The sequence below is a fragment of the Phacochoerus africanus genome, chromosome 8 (genome assembly GCF_016906955.1).
Source record: "Phacochoerus africanus isolate WHEZ1 chromosome 8, ROS_Pafr_v1, whole genome shotgun sequence".
Classification (NCBI taxonomy): domain Eukaryota; kingdom Metazoa; phylum Chordata; class Mammalia; order Artiodactyla; family Suidae; genus Phacochoerus; species Phacochoerus africanus.
The window spans coordinates 85263459-85276387 of record NC_062551.1 but is presented as its reverse complement, the minus strand read 5'-3'; the positions used below and the strand labels follow the sequence as shown (position 1 = coordinate 85276387).

Here is a 12929-nt window from a genome sequence, read left to right as displayed (position 1 = left end):
GCCACCGGCCTACGCCAGAGCCACAGCAACGAGGGATCTGAGCCATGTCTGCAACCTACACCACAGCTCACGGCAACGCCGGATCGTTAACCCACTGAGCAAGGGCAGGGACCGAACCCGCAACCTCATGGTTCCTAGTCGGATTCGTTAACCACTGCGCCACGACGGGAACTCCAGAACGATGTTTTTCAATTCATGAAATAAAATACATAGGATTACAAAGGAAATTGATTATATTGAAATACAGTTCCTAACCCCAGACACCCTCTGGAGAATGAATTCCTTGAGTGCATGGACAGAGTCTTCATCTCTATGCTGCCAGTGCCTAGCACAAAGCCTGGCACATAGATGGTACTTATAAATGTTTATTTAATGAATGAACAGAAAGATAGATGGCCACTGCCATCTCAGCCTGAGGAATGATTCATTGCAACTGCTTGTGCACATACCAGCGGCTTGCATGTGTCTCACCCTGTCTGAGATCATCTAGATTAGGGCTATAAGGGAACCCACACTCAACAACGGGTGCATAACAGCTAACAATAATGACAGGCTATTGGAAGACCAGGAACACAACAAAGCTCATGTATTTCCACCAGCTGGAATATTCAGATAGTGAAAGTAAACAGGCTCTTTCTTTAGGAGACGACCTCTTGACTTTGGAAGCATGATGCTCACACTGCTTTAAAATACTAACATCTCTGATGGAAGAAAGGAAGGAACCTGATCAAGTGTGTGTAGGTTTTCTGCAGAGCTCCTCCTCTGTCCTGAATTGAGCCTCTTGTCTCTGGGAAAGATAAGTGTCCCTAAAAACCACAATAGGGATGACGTGCCTTTCTAGGTTCAAGTAGCACTTTTAGCCCTAGGCAGAAATTTTGTTTTTGCTTATGTACCAACAAAAACCTAAAGAAGCAAGAAATAAAAGCCACTTCCCTCACTAAAGCTATATAATGGGCCAAAGGTTTGTTCTAGGCTGACTGCTATGTCTATTAAATATTTTGAAAAGAAAAATAAAACCCCAGACAATTTTAAAGCTGAAAACCACAACTAAATGGGGTTCAGAAATCTCACCCTTAAGGCTTTTAAAATTGACCCTCCCAAGTTAGAGGGCTCCTCTAGCTATAAGCAGTTTTCACTTGCTTAACACATTCCCAACATTTGTTGGAAGAAACATGGCTTTAGGAGGGTGCCTTTCTTTAAAAAAAAAAAAAAAAAAAAAGGAAACTACAGGTCAAAGTTTTGTTTTTAATTAAAAAAAAAACAACCCTCCCACTCCTAAGGTGTGTGCTTTCTTTTTATGACCTATTTCTCTTTTGAATTGTTTGTAGTTTCTCTATATTTTTCCTAGTGCAATAAACAATGCAATCAAAGAAATAAAAACCAGGGTCCATTTTTGCCCCAAACACTGAAGATGGTCAAAGAGAAGGAATCACAGCACAGAAAATGGGCCCAGCTCTAAATATACAAAAACATTAAAAAAAAAAAAGAAGAAGAAGACGAGGAAGAAAATAAAGTAACCCCACCCCTAAAGACATTATTATTGACTTTCCTGGTACATTTCCTATAATATAATGTTTCAGACAACGCTTCTTTCCCAGGGAGTCCAGCTCACTCAGGAGGAGACATCTACTTGGTACCTCAGGATAGGCTGGGATGTTGAGTCTTCCCTGCCAAACCTAAGGGTTTTTAATGAGCTCATATCTCACAGAAACATCTGTGGTATAAATGATATAAATGAATCTAAAAGGGGATGAAGGCAGGCAGGCAACTGTCACCATTCTCTGAAACAGCCAAAAAGCTGAAGAGCATAGGATCCAGGAGACAGATGCCATTAACCATTGAGGGATGGAGGGAAGAACAAGAGGAAGCACCAAATGAGTGGCTGATTTTAGTTCCAAAGCCAAAAAAGGGCCCCACCAAAAAGGGCAGCTGGTCTGGATAAAGAACTCCTCTGCTCCTGAAGTCATGCAATAAAAATGATGGCCTTGGAGCCCCACCCCAGGATAGTCACAGTCCAAGAGCTAGAGCAGTTTATACCACATTACACAGTTTGCAAATGAATGGACTGATCCTAGTTTAGGAGGCTAAGTGCTTTGACAAAGTTGGGGGCAAGGTGAGCCTGAATCCAAAAGCAGAGCTGTGACATCTCTGGATTTCTATTTCTGCCAAGCCACAGGGCCCTGATGCCACTTGCTCCATGGCAATGTACCCTTCCGCTTATCTTTGGACTTGCCTCAAAATGGCCCCATTGTGGTAACCCTCAGAGTTCTCAAGAGACATGAGTTACACTTCTGGAAATAAGATAATTTCCTTGTCCCATCCTGGCCAAAGTAATTCCCTTTTCAAGCTGCTGCTGGTATGCTACCTTCCCCAGCAAGCAGAATTCAACTTACTTTTGTTTCAGAGTTTTGCTTTGGCCTTTGAGGGCCCTTTCCAGGATACAAAATAAAGTATCCTTCTGCATCCACATGTAAGTGGGTTGCCTTTCAGTGTCAGATCTGTATTCCAGAGTTTGGTTAATGCATCTTTATGAGAATAAAACCACATGCATACACAGACAGACTAGCCTGGGAAGGCTTTCTGGATGGGATTACTAGTTATCTTACTGCCTCTCCTGAAAGAAATCACTCTCTTGGTATAAGAGGATTGGGACACTGAGTGACCTACTCTCAACTTCCAGAAGGGCAGCTTATTTTTGTCCATTCTCGATGAGGAGGTGGAAGGGACCCAACATGTTTAGTTAAACAACAAGATTTTGTTTTTTAAAAAAGGATCCTACGTGGAAATGAGTGGGACAATGATAAAAATAAACAAATAATTAAAATTCCAAACCAAAATATCTCCTGGCCCCAAAATCCCCAGTTAATCCTCTAAGACCACAATCTCCACATTGTGGACTTGATGCTGGTGTTCTTCCATCTCAGCCACAACTTTCTCCTCAGTCCTCAACTCTGTCTCCAAAATGACTGCTTTGCCCTCAGTGTCCTCAGCCTCTGGGTCTGGGGCTGGATCAATCTCAATGATGGTCTGCCCATCCTCTGAGGTGCTTTCAACAGCCTGGATTGCCGACGTCAGGCCTGACTCCATGGCCACCAGCTCCACAGGGCTCACCATGGTGGTCATGTTGCCCAGGGTACTCCCATCCTGCATGGCGGTGGAGCTCAGCAGTGCCAAGCTAGATGAAGGGTGGATGGTCACTGTGTCTGGTGAGCTGCTCTTGGCAGAGGAGACCACTGTGGCATAACGGAAGAGCTGAGGACCAGAAGGCAGTGTGTGGACAGTCACAGGACTAGAGCCCTGGCTGAGGGTGGCCACTGGAATATTGCTCATGGAAAATGACTGACCCACTGGGGTAATGGTAATGGGTGAGATGACTGTGAATTGAGGCTGCTGCACAGGAGGAGAAGGGCTCAGGACGGTGGTGGAGGCTGGCCGCTGGAGCCGGGGCCTTTTTGGAGGCTTAGGAGTGCTCACAGGCATCAGTACCACATTTTGAACTGTCTGGGATTTCAGCCTGTGATCCTGAGCTTGCTTCTTCTGCTCTTCCAACTGGCGTTCCAAGTCTATGGAAAAAAAGACAGACTCTGTGTAGAGAGAAGTATAAACTTGGGAACACTAAATTGGGAGTGAGGAGATCTGGGGTGTTGACCTGGTTTTGCTACTATGTAGCCTCAGGCAAGTAACTTCATTGTATTCAAGAAGAAACTAGACTGGATGATTTTTTTTTTTTTCTTTTTAGGACTGCACCTGCAGCATATGGAAGTTCCCAAGGCAGGGGTCAAATCGGAGCTGCAACTGCTGGGCACAGCCAAAGCCACAGCAACGTGGGATCCAAGCTGCATCTGCAGGCTGTACAACAGCTCACAGCAATGCCAGATCCTTAACCCACTGAGCAAGGGCAGGGATCGAACCTGCATCCTCATGGATACTAGTTGCTGAGCCGCAAAAGGAACTCCTTAGACTGGATGATCTTTAAAATCCTTCCAATAATTATATTTCATCATGTGATTATAGGGAGGGCAACAATTCAGAATCCTTTCACGCTATGATCCTACTATATCTCAACTCTAGGAGTTCCTGTGGCATTTTGTGACCTGTCACCAAAATGCAAACCAACGTATGCCGTGCCTGGGTCCACATATGAAAATAATACCTGCACCAATTCCTTTGCAATTGCCATGGATCTACAATGGCCACTCTGAAAAACAGTGATTCCCAAACTGTTCTGCAAGGTAGAATCACTTGCTGGTCACCCAGATGGCTTTAGCCTACCATTAGCCCCCATGGAAGTCTAAGGAAAGTTACAGAGGAAGTCCATAAGAATTATAGACATGAAGCAAGTCTTACATTTCTAACACATTCATTTTAACAGAGATCCAGAGAGGTAAAGTGACTTACTTGAGGTTACAAAACATAGGCCAAAACGAATGTCTTCTGATGGCCGACTTATTTGCTTCTGCACCCAATACACCTATCACTATCACTCTCCCAAGAGTCCAAAGCAATCTTGATGACTGCTGCTGCTGAGTCTGGTTCTACAACAGAACTTCTCAATTGCTTAATGACTGATAAACATCCAATAAATAAGTGGTTACACCTGTAAAGCACTTTTCTCCCTATGGAACACCAAGAGCAAGTCTACTCCTTGCTTGGAAAAAAAGGAGTAGGTAGGGATAAAAAACAATTTCAAAAATTTTTTAAAAACTGCCTTTTAGGAGTTCCCGTCGTGGTGCAGTGGTTAACGAATCCGACTAGGAACCATGAGGTTGCGGGTTCGGTCCCTGCCCTTGCTCAGTGGGTTAACGATCTTGCGTTGCCTTGAGCTGTGGTGTGGGTTGCAGACGCGGCTCGGATCCCGAGTTGCTGTGGCTCTGGCATAGGCCGGTGGCTACAGCTCCGATTCAACCCCTGGCCTGGGAACCTCCATATGCCGCGGGAGCAGCCCAAGAAATAGCAACAACAACAACAACAACAAAAAAGACAAAAGACAAAAGACAAAAAAAAACTGCCTTTTAAAGTTAAGGAGTTCCCATCCTGGTGCAGTAGTTAACGAATCTGACTAGGAACCATGACTTTGCAGGTTCAAATACTATTTTTTCCATCTTTGGTAGAAATTAAAGAAATGTAGTAATTAAAGAAATGTGAACCTAAACAATATACCAATTAAATATGTAATTTTTTAAAAGTTAAATCAGGGTGTATTATAAAAAATAACACCCATTGCTAGAGAGCTCAAACTTGTGACATAAATTGGTAGGATCCTCTCGGAAATTTGATATAGATCACAAAAATCCATAAACAAATTATCAACACCATTTAACCTCAAGCTTAGTCCTATGAGGTAGTTTAAAAAACATAAGGGAGTTCCCTTGCGGCACAGTGGGTTAAGGCATCTGGTGTTGTCACTACAGCAGCTCAGATTGCTGCTGTGGCACAGGTTCAGTTTCCGGCCTCAGAACTTCCACATGCTGTGGACATGGCCAAAAAAAAAAGAAAAAAAAGGAGGAAAAAAAGGACATAAGAAAATTATATTCATACAAGATCACTGCAACAAAATAAGCTACTGAAGAAAAATTTGAAAATTTAAATTCAACCCTGGAAGAATGTCTAGGTAAAGAAAGTATTGTGTAGCAACTTGGAAAAATATTATATCATAGTGAAAAAAGCAGAAAACCAACTTTATCTGTACTATGGTTATAGCTAAAATAATATGGCAAGGAACCAGAAGCCTACATTTCTAACAAAAACTATCTTTCGGATGGTATAAAGTTTCAAGGTGGAAGATAGCACTAAACTGTGAATAAAAAGTCAGGATTTTGGAGTTCCCATCATGGCTCATCGGAAACAAATCTGACTAGCATCCATGAGGATGCAGGTTACATCCCTGGTCTTGCTCAGTGAGTTAAGGACCTGGTGTTACTGTGAGCTGTGGTGTAGGTCGCAGACTCAGCTTGGATCCCGTGTTGCTGTGGCTGTGGCATGGGCCAGTGGCTACGGCTCTGATTCAACCCCTAGCCTGGTAACTTCCACATGCCGAGGGTGCAGCTCTGAAAAGACAAAAGACTAAAAAAAAAAGAAGTCAGGGTTTTATTCTGGGCTTCACTGTCAAGGAATAATGGGGAACCAGGCAAATCATTTACCCTCTCTGTGCCTCTACTGGTTTATCTGTAAAATATGGATAACAGTCTATTATGTGCCTAGAAGGATCAAATTATAAAGGGCATCCCTGAAGCTCTGGTCGTGGCTCAGCAGAATCAAATCTGAGTAGTATCCACGAGGATGAAGATTCCATCCCTGGTCTTGATCAGTGGGTTAACAATCCAGCATTGCCATGAGCTGTGGTGTAGGTCATAGACGTGGGTAGGATCCCACGTTGCTGTAGCTGTGGTGTAGGCCAGCAGCTACAGCTTCAATTCGACCCGTAGCTTAGGAACATCCATATGCCGTGGGTGCAGCCCTAAAAAGACCAAAAAAAAAGAAAAGTAAAAGGGCATCCATAAGAATACTTGGTAAGCTGAATTTAAAATACAAACTGGGAGTTCCCGTGGTGTAGTGGTTAACGAATCTGACTAGGAACCATGAGGTTGCGGGTTCGGTCCCTGCCCTTGCTCAGTGGGTTAACGATCCGGCGTTGCCGTGAGCTGTGGTGTAGGTTGCAGACGCGGCTCGGATCCTGCGTTGCGGTGGCTCTGGCGTAGGCCAGTGGCTACAGCTCCGATTGGACCCCTAGCCTGGGAACCTCCATATGCCGCGGGAGCGGCCCAAGAAATAGCAACAACAACAACAACAACAAAAAAGACAAAAGACAAAAAATAAAAAAATAAAAAATAAAAATAAAATACAAACTGGATATAAAAATAAGTTTAGGAGTTCCCGTCATGGCTCAGTGGTTAACGAATCTGACTAGGAACCATGAGATTGTGGGTTTGATCCCTGGCCTTGCTCAGTGGGTTAAGGATCTGGTGTTGCCATGAGCTATGGTGTAAGCCGGCAGTTGCAGATCCAATTTGACCCCTAGCCTGGGAACTTCCATGTGCTGTGGGTGCGGCCCTAAACAAACAAACAAACAAAACCTAGCTTGGAGACCTGCACAAAGTTAGCACTTATTAAAAAGAGTTAAATTAGGAGTTCCCATCGTGGCGCAGTGGTTAACAAATCCAACTAGGAACCATGAGGTTGCGGGTTCGGTCCCTGCCCTTGCTCAGTGGGTTAAGGATCCGGCATTGCCGTGAGCTGTGGTGTAGGTCACAGACGCGGCTCGGATCCTGCGTTGCTGTGGCTCTGGCGTAGGCCGGTGGCTACAGGTCCGATTCGACCCCTAGCCTGGGAACCTCCATATGCCGAGGGAGCGGCCCAAAGAAATAGCAAAAAGACAAAAAAAAAAAAAAGAGTTAAATTAGGCAGTTCCCTGGTGGTCTAGTGGTTATGACAAAGCAGTTTCACTACTACAGGCCCAGGTCAATCCCTGGTCTGGGAACTGAGATCCCACATCAAACTGCTACAAATCAAGGACAAATTTTAAATAAACAAATAAATAAATAAAGAGTTGGAGTTCCAGTCATGGCTCAGTGGTTAACGAATCCGACTAGGAACCATGAGGTTGAGGGTTTGATCCTGGGCCTCACTTGTGGGTTAAGGATCCGGTGTTGCCATCAGCTGTGGTATAGGTAGCAGATGTGGCTCTGGCGTAGGCCAGTGGCTACAGCTGTGTCTAGACCCCTAGCCTGGGAACCTCCATATGCTGCCGGTGTGGCCCTAGAAAAAAGAGAAAAAAAGAAGACAAAAAAAACAGTTAAATTATCCTTGTGTGGAGTTCCCCTGTGGCTCAGTGGGTTAAGGATCTGGTTTTGTCACCACTGTGGCTCTGGTTACAGCTATAGCACAGGTTCCACCCTTAGACCTGGAACTTCTGCATGCCATGGGTGTGGCCAGAAAGAAAAATTATCCATGTGCTTATCCAGGAACGTAGCTTGAATCCTGCGTTGCTGTGGCTGTAGTGTAGGCTGGCAGCTACAGATCCAATATGACTCCTAGTCTGGGAACTTCCATATGCCGTGGGTATGGCCCTACAAAAAAGAAAAGAAAAAGAAAAGGAAATGCCAAGTCTCAAGGATGTTAGTATAATATTACCTAAGGCCAGAGAGAAGTTACACATACCTGTCAGAGTATAGAGAAACTGCTCTTCTCCCTGCTCTACTTGGTTCCTTCTGTTGTCTAAAACCTTCTTGACCGTGTCCATTAGGCCAAATGTATGTGCTACATTGTTGAGAACAGCAGCATCTATTTAAAACAAAAGACAAGTCTGTCAAGTTAAAACAGAAATGTTCCACCAACTTTCTATTGTGCCGTTTATATATATTTAAAAATCCAGAAATTAGACACTAATTGAATTTTCAAAAAATTTTAAGATTCATCACATATGTAACTTTTTTTTTGTCTTTTGAGGGCCGGACCCACAGCACATGGAGGTTCCCAGGCTAGGGGTCTAATCAGTGCTGTAGCTACGGGCCTACACCATAGCCCAGCAATGCAGGATCCGAGGCGCGTCTTTGACCTACACCACAGCTCATGGCAAAACCATATCCTTAACCAACTGGCCGAGGCCAGGGATCAAACCCGCAACCTCATGGTTCCCAGTTGGATTCGTTTCCACTGCACCAGGATGGGAACTCCATATGTAACTTATTTTTATTTAATTGTTACGTCTTTAGATATCTTTCCACATAAATAAACACAAAAGGAGTTCCCACTGTGGCACAATGGTGTCCTGGGAGTGCTGGAATGCAAGTTTGATCTTCAGCCCAGAACAGTGGGTTGGGGATCTGGTATTGCCATGGCTGGGGCTTGGGTTGCAACTGTGGCTCAGATTTCATCTGTGGCCGGGGAACTCCATATGCTGTGGGGGTGTGTGTGAGGAGGAACTAAAAGAAACAAAAGAAAAATGTGGGGGAAAAAATTAGGAGTTTGGGATTAACATATACAAAGTACTACATATAATCACCAAGGACCTACTGTATAGCATAGGGAACTCTGCTTAGTGTTCTATAACAACCTATGTGGAAAAGAATCTGAAAAAGAAAAGGTATATGTATATGTATACCTGAATCAGTTTATGGTACACCTCAAACTAACATAAACTGTAAAAGTATACTCCAATATAAAATTTAAAAAAAAAATTTTTTTTTTTGGTATTTTTGCCATTTCTTGGGCCACTCCTGTGGTACTTGGAGGTTCCCAGGCTAGGGGTCCAATTGGAGCTGTAGCTGCCAGCCTACACCAGAGCCACAGCAACGCGGGATCCGAGCCACATCTGCGACCTACACCACAGCTCATGGCAACGCTGGATCATTAACCCACTGAGCAAGGGCAGGGATCAAATCTGCAACCTCATGGTTCCCAGTCGGATTCGTTAACCACTGCGCCATGACGGGAACTCCTAAAAATTGTTTTAAAGGAAAAAATCTTGCATCTGGTTATAGGTTCTGACTTGGTTTAGGAAACATGATCATGTACTAGTTTGAACCTCAGGTTTTTTTTGTTTTTTGTTTTTGCTTTTTAGGGCCGAACCCATGGCATATGGAAGTTCCCAGGCCACGGGTCCAATCGGAGCTACAGCTGCGAGCCTACACCACAGCCATATCAATGCAGGATCCGAGCTGTGTCTGTGACCTACATCACAGCTCATGGCAACGCCGAATCCCCTACTCACTGAGCAAGGCCAGGGATTGAACTCACAACCTAAAGGATACTAGTGGGATTTGTTTCTGCTGTGCCACGAAGGGAACTCCTCGAAGCTCAGTTTTGATGTTTCCTATCTGTGTGAGCTGGGGTAAATCATTTCACCCCTGTTTTTCTCATTTGAAACAGCTGGGACTAATAATACTTATTCCGTAAAACAGATATAAAGATTAGAAATACCATATTTTAAGTACCAAACATGGGAACTGACGGGGAATATTATTATTAATAGTATTATCTTTGTTTTCCAAAACAAAAATTTTTACACAAATTTTTTTTTCTTTTTTTTTTTTTTGCTTTTTAGGGCCACACCCAAGGCATATGGAGGTTCCTATGCTAGGGGTCTAATCGGAGTTACAGCTTCCGGCCTAAGCCACAGCCACAGCAATGTAGGATCCGAGCCAGGTCTGTGACCTATACAACAGCTCAAGGCAACGCTGGATCCTTAACCCACTGAGCAAGGCCAATGACTAAACCCACATTCTCATGGACAATATGTGGGGTTCTTAACTCTCTGAGTCACAGCAGGAACTCCAGTTCCATGGTTTTATGTATCATGGACATGCTAAGAACTCCCACATGCACACCTCCAGCCCTGACCTCCTTCTTGCATTACAGATTCATACTTCTGTTGCGCTGAGTGAAGGCCTCATAAGCATCTTAATAAGTCAAAAATCAATTCTGATTTCCTCTTCCAGTGGTCTTCATCTCAGGAAATGGTATGACCACTCAAAGGTCAGACCAAAAACATATGAGTTATGCTGGATTTCCTTCTTTTCACCCTACATCCAATTCTTCAACAAGACTTGTCCATTCCACATTGAAAATATATCCCCAACATGATCACCTCTTCCTAGGTCTACCACTACCCATTCTAATCCACACTACCATCATCTCTTGCCTGGACTAATTCCTTCAAGCCTCCCAACCGGTCTTCTTTTTTTTGTCCATGGCATGTAGAAGTGCCCAGGCCAGGGATTGAACCCAGACCACGGCAGTGACAACACTGGATCCTTAAACTGCAAGGCCACCAAGGAACTGCCTAAATGGTCTTCTTGTTTCTACTCTTGCCCCATATAATCTATTCTCCCCACAGCAACCAAAGTGATCTTTTTGTTGTTGTTGTCTTTTTTGTTAGGGCTACACCTGAGACATATGGAAGTTCCTAAGCTAGGGATTGAATTGGAGCTGCAGCTGCCAGCCTATACCACAGCCACTCTGGATCCGAGCAGCATCTATGAGCTATGCTGCAGCTTGTGGCAATACAGGATTGTAAACTCACCAAAGGAGGCCAGGGATCAAACCCACATCCTCATGGGTACTAGTCGGGTTCTTAACCCACTGAGCCACAATGGGAACTCCCACAGTGATCTTTTAAAATTATAAATAAAATTATAAATAAATCTGGGAGTTCCCATCATGGCTCAGCAGTCAAGGAATCCAACTAGGAATGATGAGGTTGCAGGTTCCATCCCTGGCCTTGCTTAGTGGGTTAAGGATCTGGTATTGCCGTGAGCTGCGGTGTAGGTCGAACATGTGTCTCGGATCTGGCATTGCTATCACTGTGGCATAGGCCAGCGGCTACAGCTCCGATTGGACCCCTACCCTGGAAACCTCCATATGCCGTGGGAGTGGACCTATAAAAGGCAAAAAGACAAAAAATATAAATAAATAAATAAAAATTTAAAAATAAAATAAAAATTAAAAAAATAAAATTATAAACAAATCTGATCACTTCACTTTCCTCAAAATCACTATGATGGCTTACCACCATCTTAAAACTCAAAGTTCTGGAGTTCCCGTCGTGGCGCAGTGGTTAACGAATCCGACTAGGAATCATGAGGTTGCGGGTTCGGTCCCTGCCCTTGCTCAGTGGGTTAATGATTCGGCGTTGCCGTGAGCTGTGGTGTAGGTTGCAGACGCGGCTCAGATCCCGCGTTGCTGTGGCTCTGGCGTAGGCCGGTGGCTACAGGTCCGATTCGACCCCTAGCCTGGGAACCTCCATATGCCGAGGGAGCGGCCCAAAGAAATAGCAAAAAGACAAAAAAAAAACAAAAAACCCTCAAAGTTCTGACCAAAGCTTCTCTAAACTGTCCCCTCTGTTCCTTCCCAACCTCATCACCTATCATTCTCTCCATTCTACTCCACTGCAGCCACATCAGCGCTTCTGTAATCATTTTAACCCACCAGGCTCATTGCCACCTCAAAATCTTCTTTCCCTCTAACTGGAATGTTCCTTCTTCCAGCTTGTCACATGGCTAGCTCCTTCAGTTCAGGTCTCTTCTCAAATGCCATCTCCTTAGAGAGGGCTTCCTTGACACCCTGTCTAAAATAGTCCTCTCTAGGCCCAACGCAGTGGGTTAAAGGATCTGGTGTAGGTCACAACTGCAGCTTGGATCTGATCCCTGGCCCAAGAACTCCATATGCTACAGGGAGGCCAAAATTAATAAATAAACAAAATTAAAATAAAAATAAGTCGGGAGTTCCCGTCGTGGCGCAGTGGTTAACGAATCCGACTAGGAATCATGAGGTTGCGGGTTCGGTCCCTGCCCTTGCTCAGTGGGTTAATGATTCGGCGTTGCCGTGAGCTGTGGTGTAGGTTGCAGACGCGGCTCAGATCCCGCGTTGCTGTGGCTCTGGCGTAGGCCGGTGGCTACAGGTCCGATTCGACCCCTAGCCTGGGAACCTCCATATGCCGAGGGAGCGGCCCAAAGAAATAGCAAAAAGACAAAAAAAAAAAAAAAAAACCCTCAAAGTTCTGACCAAAGCTTCTCTAAACTGTCCCCTCTGTTCCTTCCCAACCTCATCACCTATCATTCTCTCCATTCTACTCCACTGCAGCCACATCAGCGCTTCTGTAATCATTTTAACCCACCAGGCTCATTGCCACCTCAAAATCTTCTTTCCCTCTAACTGGAATGTTCCTTCTTCCAGCTTGTCACATGGCTAGCTCCTTCAGTTCAGGTCTCTTCTCAAATGCCATCTCCTTAGAGAGGGCTTCCTTGACACCCTGTCTAAAATAGTCCTCTCTAGGCCCAACGCAGTGGGTTAAAGGATCTGGTGTAGGTCACAACTGCAGCTTGGATCTGATCCCTGGCCCAAGAACTCCATATGCTACAGGGAGGCCAAAATTAATAAATAAACAAAATTAAAATAAAAATAAGTCGGGAGTTCCCGTCGTGGCGCAGTGG

At 44.5% G+C, this 12929-nt stretch overlaps 1 protein-coding gene across 4 annotated transcripts in view; it reads right to left on the bottom strand.

Moving 5' to 3' along the window:
* Nucleotides 1-215: 215 nt before the first annotated feature.
* Nucleotides 216-12929, bottom strand: part of GMEB1 (glucocorticoid modulatory element binding protein 1) — a 47039-nt gene continuing 34325 nt past the window's right edge. For all 4 annotated transcript variants that reach the window (XM_047792908.1, XM_047792909.1, XM_047792910.1 and 1 more), the window contains exons 9-10: nucleotides 8158-8280; nucleotides 216-3563 (exon numbers count right to left, since the gene is read on the bottom strand). In XM_047792908.1, the coding sequence (XP_047648864.1) occupies nucleotides 2863-3563; nucleotides 8158-8280 (824 nt within the window). In that variant the 3' untranslated portion in view covers nucleotides 216-2862. The remainder of the gene's footprint in view (nucleotides 3564-8157; nucleotides 8281-12929) is intronic.